The sequence below is a fragment of the Tribolium castaneum genome, chromosome 1, assembly GCF_031307605.1.
Source record: "Tribolium castaneum strain GA2 chromosome 1, icTriCast1.1, whole genome shotgun sequence".
Lineage (NCBI taxonomy): Eukaryota > Metazoa > Arthropoda > Insecta > Coleoptera > Tenebrionidae > Tribolium > Tribolium castaneum.
Genome location: NC_087394.1, coordinates 4,892,301 through 4,909,076, shown reverse-complemented (window position 1 = coordinate 4,909,076; position 16,776 = coordinate 4,892,301). Strand labels below are relative to the sequence as shown.

The following is a 16,776-nucleotide window of genomic DNA, read 5'->3' as shown; positions in this document are numbered from 1 at the left end:
TGAATAAACGCTTAGTAAAGGTAAGTTTTTGATCATTTTCGACCAAATTTGGTGATTTTTTCGTTCTGGTTTAATAAAATCAGGAAGAAAAACTTTATTTTTGGTCTAAAAACGTTTTTAATTTCTCTGAATTTGCAAGAGGAATGCCATTTTTGACATAATTTTGTTCTTTATTGGCTTACTTTTTAAGACATTTTGCGCAATAATTGCGTTTTTGTTGAATAAACGCTTAAAAAAGGTAAATTTTTGGTCAGTTTTGATCAAATTTTATGATTTTTTTCGTTCTTGTTTAGGAAAAACAAGAAGAAAAGCTTGATATTTGATTTAAAAACGTGTTTAAATTCTCAGAATTTGCAAAAATTCTGTTCTTTTTGATATAATTTGGTTATTTATTGGCTTACTTTTTAAGAAATTTTGCGCAATAATTGTTTTTGCTGAATAAACGCTTGGAAAAGGTAAGTTTTTCGTCATTTTCGACCAAATTTGGTGATTTTTTCGTTCTGGTTTAATAAAACCAGGAAGAAAAACTTTATTTTTGGTCTAAAAACTTTTTTAATTCCTCTGAATTTGCAAAAGGAATGTCATTTTTGACATAATTTTGTTCTTTAGTGGCTTATTTTTTAAGACATTTTGCGCAATAATTGCGTTTTTGTTGAATAAACGCTTAAAAAAGGTAAATTTTTGGTCAGTTTTGATCGAATTTTATGATTTTTTTCGTTCTTGTTTAAGAAAAACAAGAAGAAAAGCTTGATTTTTGGTCTAAAAACGTATTTAAATTCTCATAATTAGCAAAAATTATGTTCTTTTTGAGAAATTTTGCGCAATAATTGTTTTTGCTGAATAAACGCTTAGAAAAGGTAAATTTTTGGTCATTTTTGACCAAATTTGGTGATTTTTTCGTTCTGGTGTAATAAAAACAGGAAGAAAAACTTTATTTTTGGTCTAAAAACGTTTTTAATTCCTCTGAATTTGCAAAAGGAATGCCATTTTTGACATAATTTTATTCTTTAGTGGCTTACTATTTAAGACATTTTGCGCAATAATTGTGTTTTTGTTGAATAAACGCTTAAAAAAGGTAAATTTTTGGTCAGTTTTGATCAAATTTTATGATTTTTTTCGTTCTTGTTTAAGAAAAACAAGAAAAAAAGCTTGATTTTTTGGTCTAAAAACGTGTTTAAATCCTCAGAATTTGCAAAAATAATGTTCTTTTTGATATAATTTGGTGATTTATTGGCTTACTTTTTAAGAAATTTTGCGCAATAATTGTTTTCGCTGAATAAACGAAGGTAAATTTTTGGTCATTTTCGACCAAATTTGCTGATTTTTTCGTTCTAGTTTGATGAAAACTAGATTTTTGGTCTATAAAAGTGTTTAAATCTTCAGAACTTGCAAAAATAATGCCATTTTTGTCATAATTCTGTGATTAATTGACTAATTTTTTAAGATATTTTGCGCAGTTATTGATTTTTTGCTGAATAATCGCTTTGAATTGATAAATTTTTGTTGGTTTTTTGACTCAATGTGGTGATTTTTTAATAAAAACAGAGAAAAAAAACTTGATTTTTGGTCTAAACACACGTCGTTTCTCATCCTAACTTATAGTTGCCCGTAGTCCCGCGTGTTTTATTTTTTGACGGTTGGTGCTCTTGTTGGCGGGAGCGCGTTCGCTTCAAACCGGCCAATGGGAGCGCCGCACTTGTGTCATATTGGACTAGAGCAGAGGTCACCTTGAATCAAAATTGATTCCTTTTTGAAACTAAGTTTGAATTCGCGTTCTGAAATCCCAGTGAATGTCTTGAACTTAAAGGTAGGTGAATAATGCAGTTTTGCAACGATTTTGTCAAATTTTTTGACATTTTGTTGGTCGGTACTTTTAGCCCCCTGGTCAGAATAAGAGACAAGAAGTCACGATGGAAGGAAAGGCCGGGCATAAGTTCGTGGGGCGAGGGGCCCATAAGGGCAAAGGCATCGCAGTGTTTACCAGTGGAGGAGATTCACAGGTTAGGTTTGGGGTTGAGGTGACTTGATTGTAATTGTGGGTTTTAGGGGATGAATGCTGCTGTCAGGGCTGTGGTCAGGATGGGGATTTATTTGGGGTGCAAAGTCTATTTTATCAAGGTAAGGTTTAAGTTTTGTGTTATGTATTATTGGTTGTTTGCTGTATTATTATCTGAGATAAGGAGGAGTGATTTCTTCCACCTAATTATTCTCACAGAAAATGTGACCTTTGTTGGATTTTTACCAATCGACTCGCTTGAAGCAAGTGTTGTAAAATGTTGACTTAATATTCATTTGCCAAAAAGTAGTACAAAAAGTGGAAAATATTGATATTTTTATTAACAAAATTATGACAATTAGGCAACCAACAATACACGAGTTGATGCAGGTGCCGAAATTTTATTTCTTGATAATTGTTTTAATTAATATTTGAATAAACTTAAGAGTTTACTACTTGTTGCAATCTCTTTTTAAGAATGTATTACGATGTTGTTTTGTTTTGAATCCAATCAACATTGCACAACATAAAGCAAATTTACTAAATTATGTTCCGTTTTTAATTAAAATATTTTTTTAAGTTGTTTTTATTAAATTGGTGTTAATTATACCAAAAAATGTATTTTAAAATAGTTATTTAAAGTAGTATTTGTAAACATGACTTATTTTTAGAATGTTTTGTTACGTGATATTTAAAATTTGAAAGGTTGTCTACTGTTTCACGATAATAAAAATGAACTTGGGATGACCTCAGTGGTTATTGTTGAAATTAAGATAATTGCTAATAATTAGATATTGTTGTAGGTAGGTATTATTGTTATTTTCATTACAACATTAAATAGGTTAATAAAACATATTGCTTTATTTAGGTAAATGAGTCTGACTTGAATATACAGAAAAATGGTTTAGAGGACGTAATTAAGGCCCAAATTAATTGTTTAAGCGAAATCGAGTGAGTTTGAAATTTGTTGAAATACATTTTTGACTTGTTTTCTCCTTGAATTAAGTGGGTTTCTTACTTAAAAAGATAGTTAAAGTTTGGAAAATTTATAAAATAACAAAATTCTAATTTAATTTAATGATATATTTGTCTTTTTGCGTCGATATTTTTTTAAGTTTTTGACTTAAAACGTGCGAAATCGTTCGAAAATAGTTTAAAATCTCTTGAAAATAGCGGAATTCAAACCTAAGTGGACATTTTTTGTCAAAAATTTTTGGTTTATTACAGTTTCTCAGTTAAAATCGAGCTAATCATTTCCTCATAAAAATAGTTGAAGCTTTTTTTGAGTCAGTTTTTTGCCTAAAAACTAGTTAAACCAGTCTAAAACAAGTAAACTAGCGTCATTCAGAAATAAAAGGATTTTTTGGCAGTTGACCTATTTCTGTGGGTACAATGTAAGAAATTTTTTTGTAAAAATGGCTAAAATAGAATAATTAAGAATTAAGTTAACGATTTTTTTATCCATTTTGGCAGATTCTGTCAACTTAAGCGTTTCTTTATTTCAAAAACGCGCTAAATCTTTAATTAATTCCTGTAATTTTAACTTACTTTTGGTTTATTTGCTTGGTCAGGTCGATTTTAGTAGGAAACTTGTCTGAATAATCGACTTTTTAACGTGTTTCGGAAAAATTTGGCAATTTTCTGAGTCAAAAACGTGCAAAACTTTTCGAAAAAGGCAAAAATAACTTAAATATTTTAGCTTCTTTCTGTCTTAGGTAAGGGTTCAGCCACTTGGAAATGACTGAAAAATCAAATCATAACATAAGCTTAAAGCAACTTTTTATTTACTTGTTTTGGTAAATTTACAAATTTAAGGTCATTTTTGGAGCAAAATTGTGCAAATTTTTTCGAAAAATCATGTTGAAGTGGGACAATTTTATTACTTAATGTAGTGTCCGGGTTTTCTCGTTTTAGGACCGGGAAATGGTTCACTTTAAAATGAAACACACTTTTGGTTGACACACTTCTTTTATTGTTCGGAACGAACTGCCTTTGTAATACATTTTTACGATATGAAATCTTAGGTAACATCTGATAATTAATTAACTACATTAATTAATTAACTAATAACTAATTTAAAATAAAAACAACAATTTTTCTGCCTGTTACGCCAATTTTTTTATTGATTTGCAGTGAGCTGTTAACTCAAAAAGGTGTTAAGTCTTCGGAAAAAAAACGGATGATTTATTAAATCACTGCCTTCCATTTTTATTATTATCTGTAATTGGTTGATTTTTTGTTTTTTTTTGATAAAGTTCGTTGAGTTTGGGTCAGTTTCTGGCCTAGAAACGTATTAAATAACGTGAAAATGACTGACATTGCGTAATTCAGACCTAAGACGCTGATTATTTGACTTGGATAATTCAAATTTGTTGATATGAGTGACTTTCTGAGTAAAAGTGTGCAAATTTTTTTAAACAAAAAATGGACTAAAATAGCAAAATTTAGAACGATTTTTTTGACTAGTTTTGGTAAAATCTGCTAATTTAATGCAGTATTGAACCAAAAATCTTACAAAGAAAATTGTGGCTAAAATACATCTAAGTAAACGATTTTTTTTACTTTTTTGGCAAAATCACTAGCAAAAAAAATGTTTTATAGGAAGGCTACCAAGGCATGGTTGATGGCGGAAAATACATCGTTGAGGCCAATTGGTCCTCCGTAAGCTCTATTATTCACAAAGGGGGCACTGTGATTGGAAGCGCTCGTTGCCAAGATTTCCGTGAACGCGCTGGACGTCTCAAAGCTGCAAAAAACCTCGTAGAAAACGGCATTACCAACCTTGTAGTAATTGGAGGTGATGGGAGTTTAACAGGTGCTGACCTCTTCCGTCAAGAATGGAGCTCTCTATTGGAGGAATTGGCCACCACAGGTATAACAAATGTTTACTACAAATCATATACAGTGTGTATAAAAATAGCGCATAAGCTCTCCTAGTATGTTATAGGAAAAAAGGCATTTCAGCCAACCTCTAAAAAATTTAATAAAAAATGCACCATCATTTTTAATCAGCACAAAACTGTTTGGTGAAATTGGCAACATCGTCAGTACTTCTTCTGTTTTAATTATTGTGTTAACTATGTTGCCAGATCAATTTGTTAGCTTTCTGGATAAGAAAAACCCAACTTTTAATTTTAATGTTGATGATTCTTATAAATAATTTTCAGTTGCGTTGTTGTAGATTTTGTTGAAAGGTATAAAGGTATAACCTACTGAAAAGCTAATTTGTCAAATTATTTATACAGGGTGTCTCAGCTAAGACTTTCGAGCCTGATATCTCAGATATTTGTCAACGAATTTTTATGAAATTTAAAATGCAGATATTTTAGAAGATAAAGTTTAAAATCCAATTAATGCAAAAACTCAAGTCTTAAAAACGTAATTTTTACATGCCTTTTTAAAATGTTAAGCCTTTTAAGACTTATATTAAAAAATTTATCGTCAGTGAAAAATGCTGTCAGAAAAAACTCGTTCGTGTTTCGCGAGAAAAATGAGAAACAAACTGTTAAAAGTGGGTGACTGCCCAAATACTATCCAAATTTAGATTAAGTTTTTAACAACAAAATTTAATTTTTTTCTTGGATCAGCCGAGCCATTGGGTTAATTTTTTGTGTGGTCATTTATTTTTCGGGGTTCAATGATCCAACGGTAATTTGGCTTAATTTTAAATAAAAGAATTTTTTAACTTGAAGTCATTTTTTGTCCCTAATTGAAAGACCACCCCCTAAAATATGTGCATTCTAAATTTCATAACAATCCGTTGACAAATACCTGAGATATTAAGCTCGAAAGTCTTAGCTGGGACACCTGTATTAATTTTGTTATTATTTAACAAACAGGTCAAATCACGAAAGAACAGCAACAGAAATACCGCACGTTGCAAATTGCCGGTCTTGTGGGTTCGATTGATAACGATTTTTGCGGTACTGATATGACCATTGGGACGGATAGCGCCCTTCACAGAATTATCGAAGCTTGCGATGCTATAGTCAGTACGGCTTATTCGCATCAAAGGACTTTTATTATGGAGGTTATGGGCCGGCATTGCGGGTAAGTAATTTGTTATTATGTTGTTAGTAACTAACTTTGTGACTGACTGACTGACTGGTAACTTGGATCAATGCATGCGAAAATTAAAGCAACAAATAAATTGGTGTTGTCTACTGGATCTCTGACATGTGTTATAGGTATTTGGCTCTTGTGGCCGCACTCACTTCCGAGGCCGATTATGTGTTCATACCAGAATCACCACCACCAGACGATTGGCAAAAAAGGCTATGCGATAAATTAGAACAGGTAGAGATGCCTGGCAGGCTTTTAAATGCATTTTGTTTTACTAACTACTGCATGCAAATTCATTTTTATTTATAAATAATTATGTTTTTTTTGAGAAAAACTAATAGGTGGCTTGGGTGAAAATACTAATTGCATGCAACATATTTGTTTTTAGTAGCGCATTTTTGATAATTTTTTTTGCAAATGGTTACCTACATTTAATACGCCCTTGATTATGAATAAGATTATTACGAAACGAATTACATACATAATTATAATTATGATTTTTATACGCGTGTAAGTTAAAGCTGTATTTTAGTAATACAAGCGGATATTCTGTGTCAAAAACTTTATATGAAAAAAAAACCTTAATATGAGGCTTAAATAAAACTAAATAACAAACTCTCAAAATAATCGTTCATTTCAAGAACAACTCTTAATAATAATAATAACCAAATATTTAAGGATTGCTCTAATTAGTCAAATTAATAACTAATTTGTCCAGCAAGAACCACGTGGAGGTTTAGAGCATTCTTGCCAGGAAAAAAGGATATAAGGATGAGGTAAACAATGATTATTTAAAAATGAAGGGAATAAAGGAATTATTGGTTTGTGAAATGAAAAAATAGTACACAAAAATCAAAGCTTTTTCACTTGGCGTTAAATAAATACTCTTACCTTTATACTGCATCTGCTACCATTTGTAGCAAAACCTAAAAAATAAATTAAAAACACAACCAACAAAAAAAATTGTAGGAAAGTTACAACAAGCGATTTTAATAAATATTATACAGAATAAAGAATACACAATACGGTATAATATATGGCACACAAGTTATTAAATTCAACACATCACAAGATAAAACAGATAAAACGCAAAAAAATGCACCTACCTTCATTTGGCTTCTGCGTTGGCTACTGTTTGTAGCAAGACATTTAAAAAATTAAAACAACACCAATAAAGATCTTTATTTGCATGAAAGTTACAACAAGCAACGTTTGTCAATATTAAACAAAATAAAAAATACACAATACGTTTCAATATGTGGCAATTCAAATTTAAATCAAATTCAATACCTCAGTAAATAAATGCACCTACCTTCATATCGCTTCCACGTTGGCTACCGTTTGTAGCATTAAAAATAATAATAATAAAAATGAAACCAAAAAAAAAATGTTTATTTGTATTAAATTTTGAGCAAGTGACTTTATCGATTGAAATTAAAGACGAAATCAGTACGCGACGATAAATTATTTGAGTGTTTTGTTTTATTTCGTTACTGAATTTAAAATGTGTCACTCAAACTATGACTTTTCAAGACCGCATATATTAGAGCTAGTGACACAAGATTTGAATTGCAATTAAATTTTATGAAATTATTCGTTTGTGAAATAAATACGACACAGCAATAAAATGGACCTACCTCATATCGCTTCCACGTTGGCTACCGTTTGTAGCATTAAAAATAATAATAATAAAAATGAAACCAAAAAAAAAATGTTTATTTGCATTAAATTTTGAGCAAGTGACTTTACCGATTGAAGTTAAAGACGAAATCAGTACGCGACGATAAATTATTTGAGTGTTTTGTTTTATTTAGTTACTGAATTTAAAATGTGTCACTCAAACTTTGACTTTTCAACACCGCATTTATTAGAGCTAGTGACACAAGATTTGAATTGCAATTAAATTTTATGAAATTATTCGTTTGTAAAATAAATACGACGCAGCAATAAAATGGACCTACCTCATATCGCTTCCACGTTGGCTACCGTTTGTAGCATTAAAATAAATTAATTAAAAACAATGCCAAAAAAAGCTTTATTTGCATTAAATTTTGAGCAAGTGACTTTACCGATTGAAATTAAAGACGAAATCAGTACGCGACGATAAATTATTTGAGTGTTTTGTTTTATTTAGTTACTGAATTTAAAATGTGTCACTCAAACTATGACTTTTCAACACCGCATTTATAGAGCTAGTGACACAAGATTTGAATTGCAATTAAATTTTATGAAATTATTCGTTTGTGAAATAAATACGACACAGCAATAAAATGGACCTACCTCATGTCGCTTCCACGTTGGCTACCGTTTGTAGCATTAAAATAAATTAATTAAAAACAACGCCAAAAAAAGCTTTATTTGCATTAAATTTTGAGCAAGTGACTTTACCGATTGAAGTTAAAGACGAAATCAGTACGCGACGATAAATTATTTGAGTGTTTTGTTTTATTTAGTTACTGAATTTAAAATGTGTCACTCAAACTATGACTTTTCAACACCGCATTTATTAGAGCTAGTGACACAAGATTTGAATTGCAATTAAATTTTATGAAATTATTCGTTTGTGAAATAAATACGACACAGCAATAAAATGGACCTACCTCATATCGCTTCCACGTTGGCTACCGTTTGTAGCATTAAAATAAATTAATTAAAAACAACGCCAAAAAAAGCTTTATTTGCATTAAATTTTGAGCAAGTGACTTTACCGATTGAAATTAAAGACGAAATCAGTATGCGACGATAAATTATTTGAGTGTTTTGTTTTATTTTTAGTTACTGAATTTAAAATGTGTCACTCAAACTATGACTTTTCAACACCGCATTTATTAGAGCTAGTGACACAAGATTTGAATTGCAATTAAATTTTAAGGAAATATTGGTTTGTAAAATAAATACGACACAGCAATAAAATGGACCTACCTCATATCGCTTCCACGTTGGCTACCGTTTGTAGCATTAAAATAAATTAATTAAAAACAACGCCAAAAAAAGCTTTATTTGCATTAAATTTTGAGCAAGTGACTTTACCGATTGAAGTTTGAAGACGAAATCAGTACGCGACGATAAATTATTTGAGTGTTTTGTTTTATTTAGTTACTGAATTTAAAATGTGTCACTCAAACTATGACTTTTCAACACCGCATTTATTAGAGCTAGTGACACAAGATTTGAATTGCAATTAAATTTTAAGGAAATATTGGTTTGTAAAATAAATACGACACAGCAATAAAATGGACCTACCTCATATCGCTTCCACGTTGGCTACCGTTTGTAGCATTAAAATAAATTAATTAAAAACAACGCCAAAAAAAGCTTTATTTGCATTTAAATTTTGAGCAAGTGACTTTATCGATTGAAATGAAAGACGAAATCAGTACGCGACGATAAATTATTTGAGTGTTTTGTTTTATTTCGTTACTGAATTTAAAATGTGTCACTCAAACTATGACTTTTCAAGACCGCATATATTAGAGCTAGTGACACAAGATTTGAATTGCAATTAAATTTTAAGGAAATATTGGTTTGTGAAATAAATACGACACAGCAATAAAATGGACCTACCTCATATCGCTTCCACGTTGGCTACCGTTTGTAGCATTAAAATAAATTAATTAAAAACAACGCCAAAAAAAGCTTTATTTGCATTTAAATTTTGAGCAAGTGACTTTATCGATTGAAATGAAAGACGAAATCAGTACGCGACGATAAATTATTTGAGTGTTTTGTTTTATTTCGTTACTGAATTTAAAATGTGTCACTCAAACTATGACTTTTCAAGACCGCATATATTAGAGCTAGTGACACAAGATTTGAATTGCAATTAAATTTTATGAAATTATTCGTTTGTGAAATAAATACGACACAGCAATAAAATGGACCTACCTCATATCGCTTCCACGTTGGCTACCGTTTGTAGCATTAAAATAAATTAATTAAAAACAACGCCAAAAAAAGCTTTATTTGCATTAAATTTTGAGCAAGTGACTTTACCGATTGAAATTAAAGACGAAATCAGTATGCGACGATAAATTATTTGAGTGTTTTGTTTTATTTTTAGTTACTGAATTTAAAATGTGTCACTCAAACTATGACTTTTCAAGACCGCATATATTAGAGCTAGTGACACAAGATTTGAATTGCAATTAAATTTTATGAAATTATTCGTTTGTGAAATAAATACGACACAGCAATAAAATGGACCTACCTCATATCGCTTCCACGTTGGCTACCGTTTGTAGCATTAAAATAAATTAATTAAAAACAACGCCAAAAAAAGCTTTATTTGCATTAAATTTTGAGCAAGTGACTTTATCGATTGAAATTAAAGACGAAATCAGTACGCGACGATAAATTATTTGAGTGTTTTGTTTTATTTAGTTACTGAATTTAAAATGTGTCACTCAAACTATGACTTTTCAACACCGCATTTATTAGAGCTAGTGACACAAGATTTGAAATGCAATTAAATTTTATGAAATTATTCGTTTGTGAAATAAATACGACACAGCAATAAAATGGACCTACCTCATATCGCTTCCACGTTGGCTACCGTTTGTAGCATTAAAATAAATTAATTAAAAACAACGCCAAAAAAAGCTTTATTTGCATTTAAATTTTGAGCAAGTGACTTTATCGATTGAAATGAAAGACGAAATCAGTACGCGACGATAAATTATTTGAGTGTTTTGTTTTATTTTTAGTTACTGAATTTAAAATGTGTCACTCAAACTATGACTTTTCAACACCGCATTTATTAGAGCTAGTGACACAAGATTTGAATTGCAATTAAATTTTAAGGAAATATTGGTTTGTGAAATAAATACGACACAGCAATAAAATGGACCTACCTCATATCGCTTCCACGTTGGCTACCGTTTGTAGCATTAAAAAAATTAAAATCGCCAAAAAAAGCTTGATTTGCATTAAATTTAGAGCAAGAGACTTTATCGATTGAAATTAAAGACAAAATCTCTGGATCCCGGCTTGGAAACTGACAACAGTTGGGTTGTGTTTTTACTAGAGCACCAAGGACAGGAACGAAGGAAAACTCTTCAAATCCTGCCTTGGTAAACCACCGATGATAATGATGAATGATTTTAACTGGCTTCTTTCTTCTTTCTTCTTCCAAGGGGCCCCACCCCGCCCCTTGGCGTGGAACCCGACCTTAAGGCAGGATTGGTTCCTCCGTTCTTATCCTAACCTAACCTAACTGTACAAACTAATTACAGTGCATTTTTATATACAAATGTCAAAATACAGGTGGATTTTGGTCAGCTATTCAGCGCTTTGGCAGTCGTTGCTTCGAACGTCAACGACTACCAAGTCCAAGTAATTGTTTCTTTTTGTCAGCAATGCCAGGAATAAAGGAAATAAGTATGAGGTAAAGAATGTTTATTCGAAAATGAAGGGAATAAAAAAATTATTGGCTTGTGAAATGGAAAAAACACAACACATACATTAAATATTTTTCACTTGGTGTTAAATGAAATGCACCTACCTTCATATCGCTTCCACGTTGGCTACCGTTTGTAGCATTAAAATAAATTAATTAAAAACAACGCCAAAAAAAGCTTTATTTGCATTAAATTTTGAGCAAGTGACTTTATCGATTGAAATGAAAGACGAAATCAGTACGCGACGATAAATTATTTGAGTGTTTTGTTTTATTTTTGGTTACTGAATTTAAAATGTGTCACTCAAACTATGACTTTTCAACACCGCATTTAGAGCTAGTGACACAAGATTTGAATTGCAATTAAATTTTAAGGAAATATTGGTTTGTGAAATAAATACGACACAGCAATAAAATGGACCTACCTCATATCGCTTCCACGTTGGCTACCGTTTGTAGCATTAAAATAAATTAATTAAAAACAACGCCAAAAAAGCTTTATTTGCATTAAATTTTGAGCAAGTGACTACCGATTGAAATTAAAGACGAAATCAGTACGCGACGATAAATTATTTGAGTGTTTTGTTTTATTTCGTTACTGAATTTAAAATGTGTCACTCAAACTATGACTTTTCAACACCGCATTTATTAGAGCTAGTGACACAAGATTTGAATTGCAATTAAATTTTATGAAATTATTGGTTTGTGAAATAAATACGACACAGCAATAAAATGGACCTACCTCATATCGCTTCCACGTTGGCTACCGTTTGTAGCATTAAAATAAATTAATTAAAAACAACGCCAAAAAAAGCTTTATTTGCATTAAATTTTGAGCAAGTGACTTTACCGATTGAAATTAAAGACGAAATCAGTACGCGACGATAAATTATTTCAGTGTTTTGTTTTATTTCGTTACTGAATTTAAAATGTGTCACTCAAACTATGACTTTTCAACACCGCATTTAGAGCTAGTGACACAAGATTTGAATTGCAATTAAATTTTAAGGAAATATTGGTTTGTGAAATAAATACGACACAGCAATAAAATGGACCTACCTCATATCGCTTCCACGTTGGCTACCGTTTGTAGCATTAAAATAAATTAATTAAAAACAACGCCAAAAAAGCTTTATTTGCATTAAATTTTGAGCAAGTGACTTTACCGATTGAAGTTAAAGACGAAATCAGTACGCGACGATAAATTATTTGAGTGTTTTGTTTTATTTTTAGTTACTGAATTTAAAATGTGTCACTCAAACTATGACTTTTCAACACCGCATTTAGAGCTAGTGACACAAGATTTGAATTGCAATTAAATTTTAAGGAAATATTGGTTTGTGAAATAAATACGACACAGCAATAAAATGGACCTACCTCATATCGCTTCCACGTTGGCTACCGTTTGTAGCATTAAAATAAATTAATTAAAAACAACGCCAAAAAAAGCTTTATTTGCATTAAATTTTGAGCAAGTGACTTTACCGATTGAAGTTAAAGACGAAATCAGTACGCGACGATAAATTATTTGAGTGTTTTGTTTTATTTTTAGTTACTGAATTTAAAATGTGTCACTCAAACTATGACTTTTCAACACCGCATTTAGAGCTAGTGACACAAGATTTGAATTGCAATTAAATTTTAAGGAAATATTGGTTTGTGAAATAAATACGACACAGCAATAAAATGGACCTACCTCATATCGCTTCCACGTTGGCTACCGTTTGTAGCATTAAAATAAATTAATTAAAAACAACGCCAAAAAAAGCTTTATTTGCATTAAATTTTGAGCAAGTGACTTTACCGATTGAAGTTAAAGACGAAATCAGTACGCGACGATAAATTATTTGAGTGTTTTGTTTTATTTAGTTACTGAATTTAAAACGTGTCACTCAAACTATGACTTTTCAACACCGCATTTATTAGAGCTAGTGACACAAGATTTGAATTGCAATTAAATTTTATGAAATTATTGGTTTGTGAAATAAATACGACACAGCAATAAAATGGACCTACCTCATATCGCTTCCACGTTGGCTACCGTTTGTAGCATTAAAATAAATTAATTAAAAACAACGCCAAAAAAAGCTTTATTTGCATTAAATTTTGAGCAAGTGACTTTACCGATTGAAGTTAAAGACGAAATCAGTACGCGACGATAAATTATTTGAGTGTTTTGTTTTATTTTTAGTTACTGAATTTAAAATGTGTCACTCAAACTATGACTTTTCAACACCGCATTTAGAGCTAGTGACACAAGATTTGAATTGCAATTAAATTTTAAGGAAATATTGGTTTGTGAAATAAATACGACACAGCAATAAAATGGACCTACCTCATATCGCTTCCACGTTGGCTACCGTTTGTAGCATTAAAATAAATTAATTAAAAACAACGCCAAAAAAAGCTTTATTTGCATTAAATTTTGAGCAAGTGACTTTACCGATTGAAGTTAAAGACGAAATCAGTACGCGACGATAAATTATTTGAGTGTTTTGTTTTATTTAGTTACTGAATTTAAAATGTGTCACTCAAACTATGACTTTTCAACACCGCATTTATTAGAGCTAGTGACACAAGATTTGAATTGCAATTAAATTTTATGCAATTATTCGTTTGTGAAATAAATACGACACAGCAATAAAATGGACCTACCTCATATCGCTTCCACGTTGGCTACCGTTTGTAGCATTAAAATAAATTAATTAAAAACAACGCCAAAAAAAGCTTTATTTGCATTAAATTTTGAGCAAGTGACTTTATCGATTGAAATTAAAGACGAAATCAGTACGCGACGATAAATTATTTGAGTGTTTTGTTTTATTTAGTTACTGAATTTAAAATGTGTCACTCAAACTATGACTTTTCAACACCGCATTTATTAGAGCTAGTGACACAAGATTTGAAATGCAATTAAATTTTATGAAATTATTCGTTTGTGAAATAAATACGACACAGCAATAAAATGGACCTACCTCATATCGCTTCCACGTTGGCTACCGTTTGTAGCATTAAAATAAATTAATTAAAAACAACGCCAAAAAAAGCTTTATTTGCATTTAAATTTTGAGCAAGTGACTTTATCGATTGAAATGAAAGACGAAATCAGTACGCGACGATAAATTATTTGAGTGTTTTGTTTTATTTTTAGTTACTGAATTTAAAATGTGTCACTCAAACTATGACTTTTCAACACCGCATTTATTAGAGCTAGTGACACAAGATTTGAATTGCAATTAAATTTTAAGGAAATATTGGTTTGTGAAATAAATACGACACAGCAATAAAATGGACCTACCTCATATCGCTTCCACGTTGGCTACCGTTTGTAGCATTAAAAAAATTAAAATCGCCAAAAAAAGCTTGATTTGCATTAAATTTAGAGCAAGAGACTTTATCGATTGAAATTAAAGACAAAATCTCTGGATCCCGGCTTGGAAACTGACAACAGTTGGGTTGTGTTTTTACTAGAGCACCAAGGACAGGAACGAAGGAAAACTCTTCAAATCCTGCCTTGGTAAACCACCGATGATAATGATGAATGATTTTAACTGGCTTCTTTCTTCTTTCTTCTTCCAAGGGGCCCCACCCCGCCCCTTGGCGTGGAACCCGACCTTAAGGCAGGATTGGTTCCTCCGTTCTTATCCTAACCTAACCTAACTGTACAAACTAATTACAGTGCATTTTTATATACAAATGTCAAAATACAGGTGGATTTTGGTCAGCTATTCAGCGCTTTGGCAGTCGTTGCTTCGAACGTCAACGACTACCAAGTCCAAGTAATTGTTTCTTTTTGTCAGCAATGCCAGGAATAAAGGAAATAAGTATGAGGTAAAGAATGTTTATTCGAAAATGAAGGGAATAAAAAAATTATTGGCTTGTGAAATGGAAAAAACACAACACATACATTAAATATTTTTCACTTGGTGTTAAATGAAATGCACCTACCTTCATATCGCTTCCACGTTGGCTACCGTTTGTAGCATTAAAATAAATTAATTAAAAACAACGCCAAAAAAAGCTTTATTTGCATTAAATTTTGAGCAAGTGACTTTATCGATTGAAATGAAAGACGAAATCAGTACGCGACGATAAATTATTTGAGTGTTTTGTTTTATTTTTGGTTACTGAATTTAAAATGTGTCACTCAAACTATGACTTTTCAACACCGCATTTAGAGCTAGTGACACAAGATTTGAATTGCAATTAAATTTTAAGGAAATATTGGTTTGTGAAATAAATACGACACAGCAATAAAATGGACCTACCTCATATCGCTTCCACGTTGGCTACCGTTTGTAGCATTAAAATAAATTAATTAAAAACAACGCCAAAAAAGCTTTATTTGCATTAAATTTTGAGCAAGTGACTACCGATTGAAATTAAAGACGAAATCAGTACGCGACGATAAATTATTTGAGTGTTTTGTTTTATTTCGTTACTGAATTTAAAATGTGTCACTCAAACTATGACTTTTCAACACCGCATTTATTAGAGCTAGTGACACAAGATTTGAATTGCAATTAAATTTTATGAAATTATTGGTTTGTGAAATAAATACGACACAGCAATAAAATGGACCTACCTCATATCGCTTCCACGTTGGCTACCGTTTGTAGCATTAAAATAAATTAATTAAAAACAACGCCAAAAAAAGCTTTATTTGCATTAAATTTTGAGCAAGTGACTTTACCGATTGAAATTAAAGACGAAATCAGTACGCGACGATAAATTATTTCAGTGTTTTGTTTTATTTCGTTACTGAATTTAAAATGTGTCACTCAAACTATGACTTTTCAACACCGCATTTAGAGCTAGTGACACAAGATTTGAATTGCAATTAAATTTTAAGGAAATATTGGTTTGTGAAATAAATACGACACAGCAATAAAATGGACCTACCTCATATCGCTTCCACGTTGGCTACCGTTTGTAGCATTAAAATAAATTAATTAAAAACAACGCCAAAAAAGCTTTATTTGCATTAAATTTTGAGCAAGTGACTTTACCGATTGAAGTTAAAGACGAAATCAGTACGCGACGATAAATTATTTGAGTGTTTTGTTTTATTTTTAGTTACTGAATTTAAAATGTGTCACTCAAACTATGACTTTTCAACACCGCATTTAGAGCTAGTGACACAAGATTTGAATTGCAATTAAATTTTAAGGAAATATTGGTTTGTGAAATAAATACGACACAGCAATAAAATGGACCTACCTCATATCGCTTCCACGTTGGCTACCGTTTGTAGCATTAAAATAAATTAATTAAAAACAACGCCAAAAAAAGCTTTATTTGCATTAAATTTTGAGCAAGTGAC

At 31.0% G+C, this 16,776-nt stretch overlaps 1 protein-coding gene across 4 annotated transcripts in view; it reads left to right on the top strand.

Annotated features, from left to right (window-relative positions):
- Positions 1–1,648: 1,648 nt before the first annotated feature.
- Pfk (Phosphofructokinase) overlaps positions 1,649–16,776 on the top strand; it is a 35,330-nt gene continuing 20,202 nt past the window's right edge. For 2 of the 4 annotated variants that reach the window (XM_961686.4, XM_064359715.1), the window contains exons 1-6: positions 1,649–1,807; positions 1,878–2,000; positions 2,047–2,118; positions 4,598–4,868; positions 5,836–6,046; positions 6,184–6,292. In XM_961686.4, the coding sequence (XP_966779.1) occupies positions 1,911–2,000; positions 2,047–2,118; positions 4,598–4,868; positions 5,836–6,046; positions 6,184–6,292 (753 nt within the window). In that variant the 5' untranslated portion in view covers positions 1,649–1,807; positions 1,878–1,910. The remainder of the gene's footprint in view (positions 1,808–1,877; positions 2,001–2,046; positions 2,119–4,597; positions 4,869–5,835; positions 6,047–6,183; positions 6,293–16,776) is intronic. The other 2 variants (XM_008198436.3, XM_064359716.1) reach the window with 1 other exon arrangement.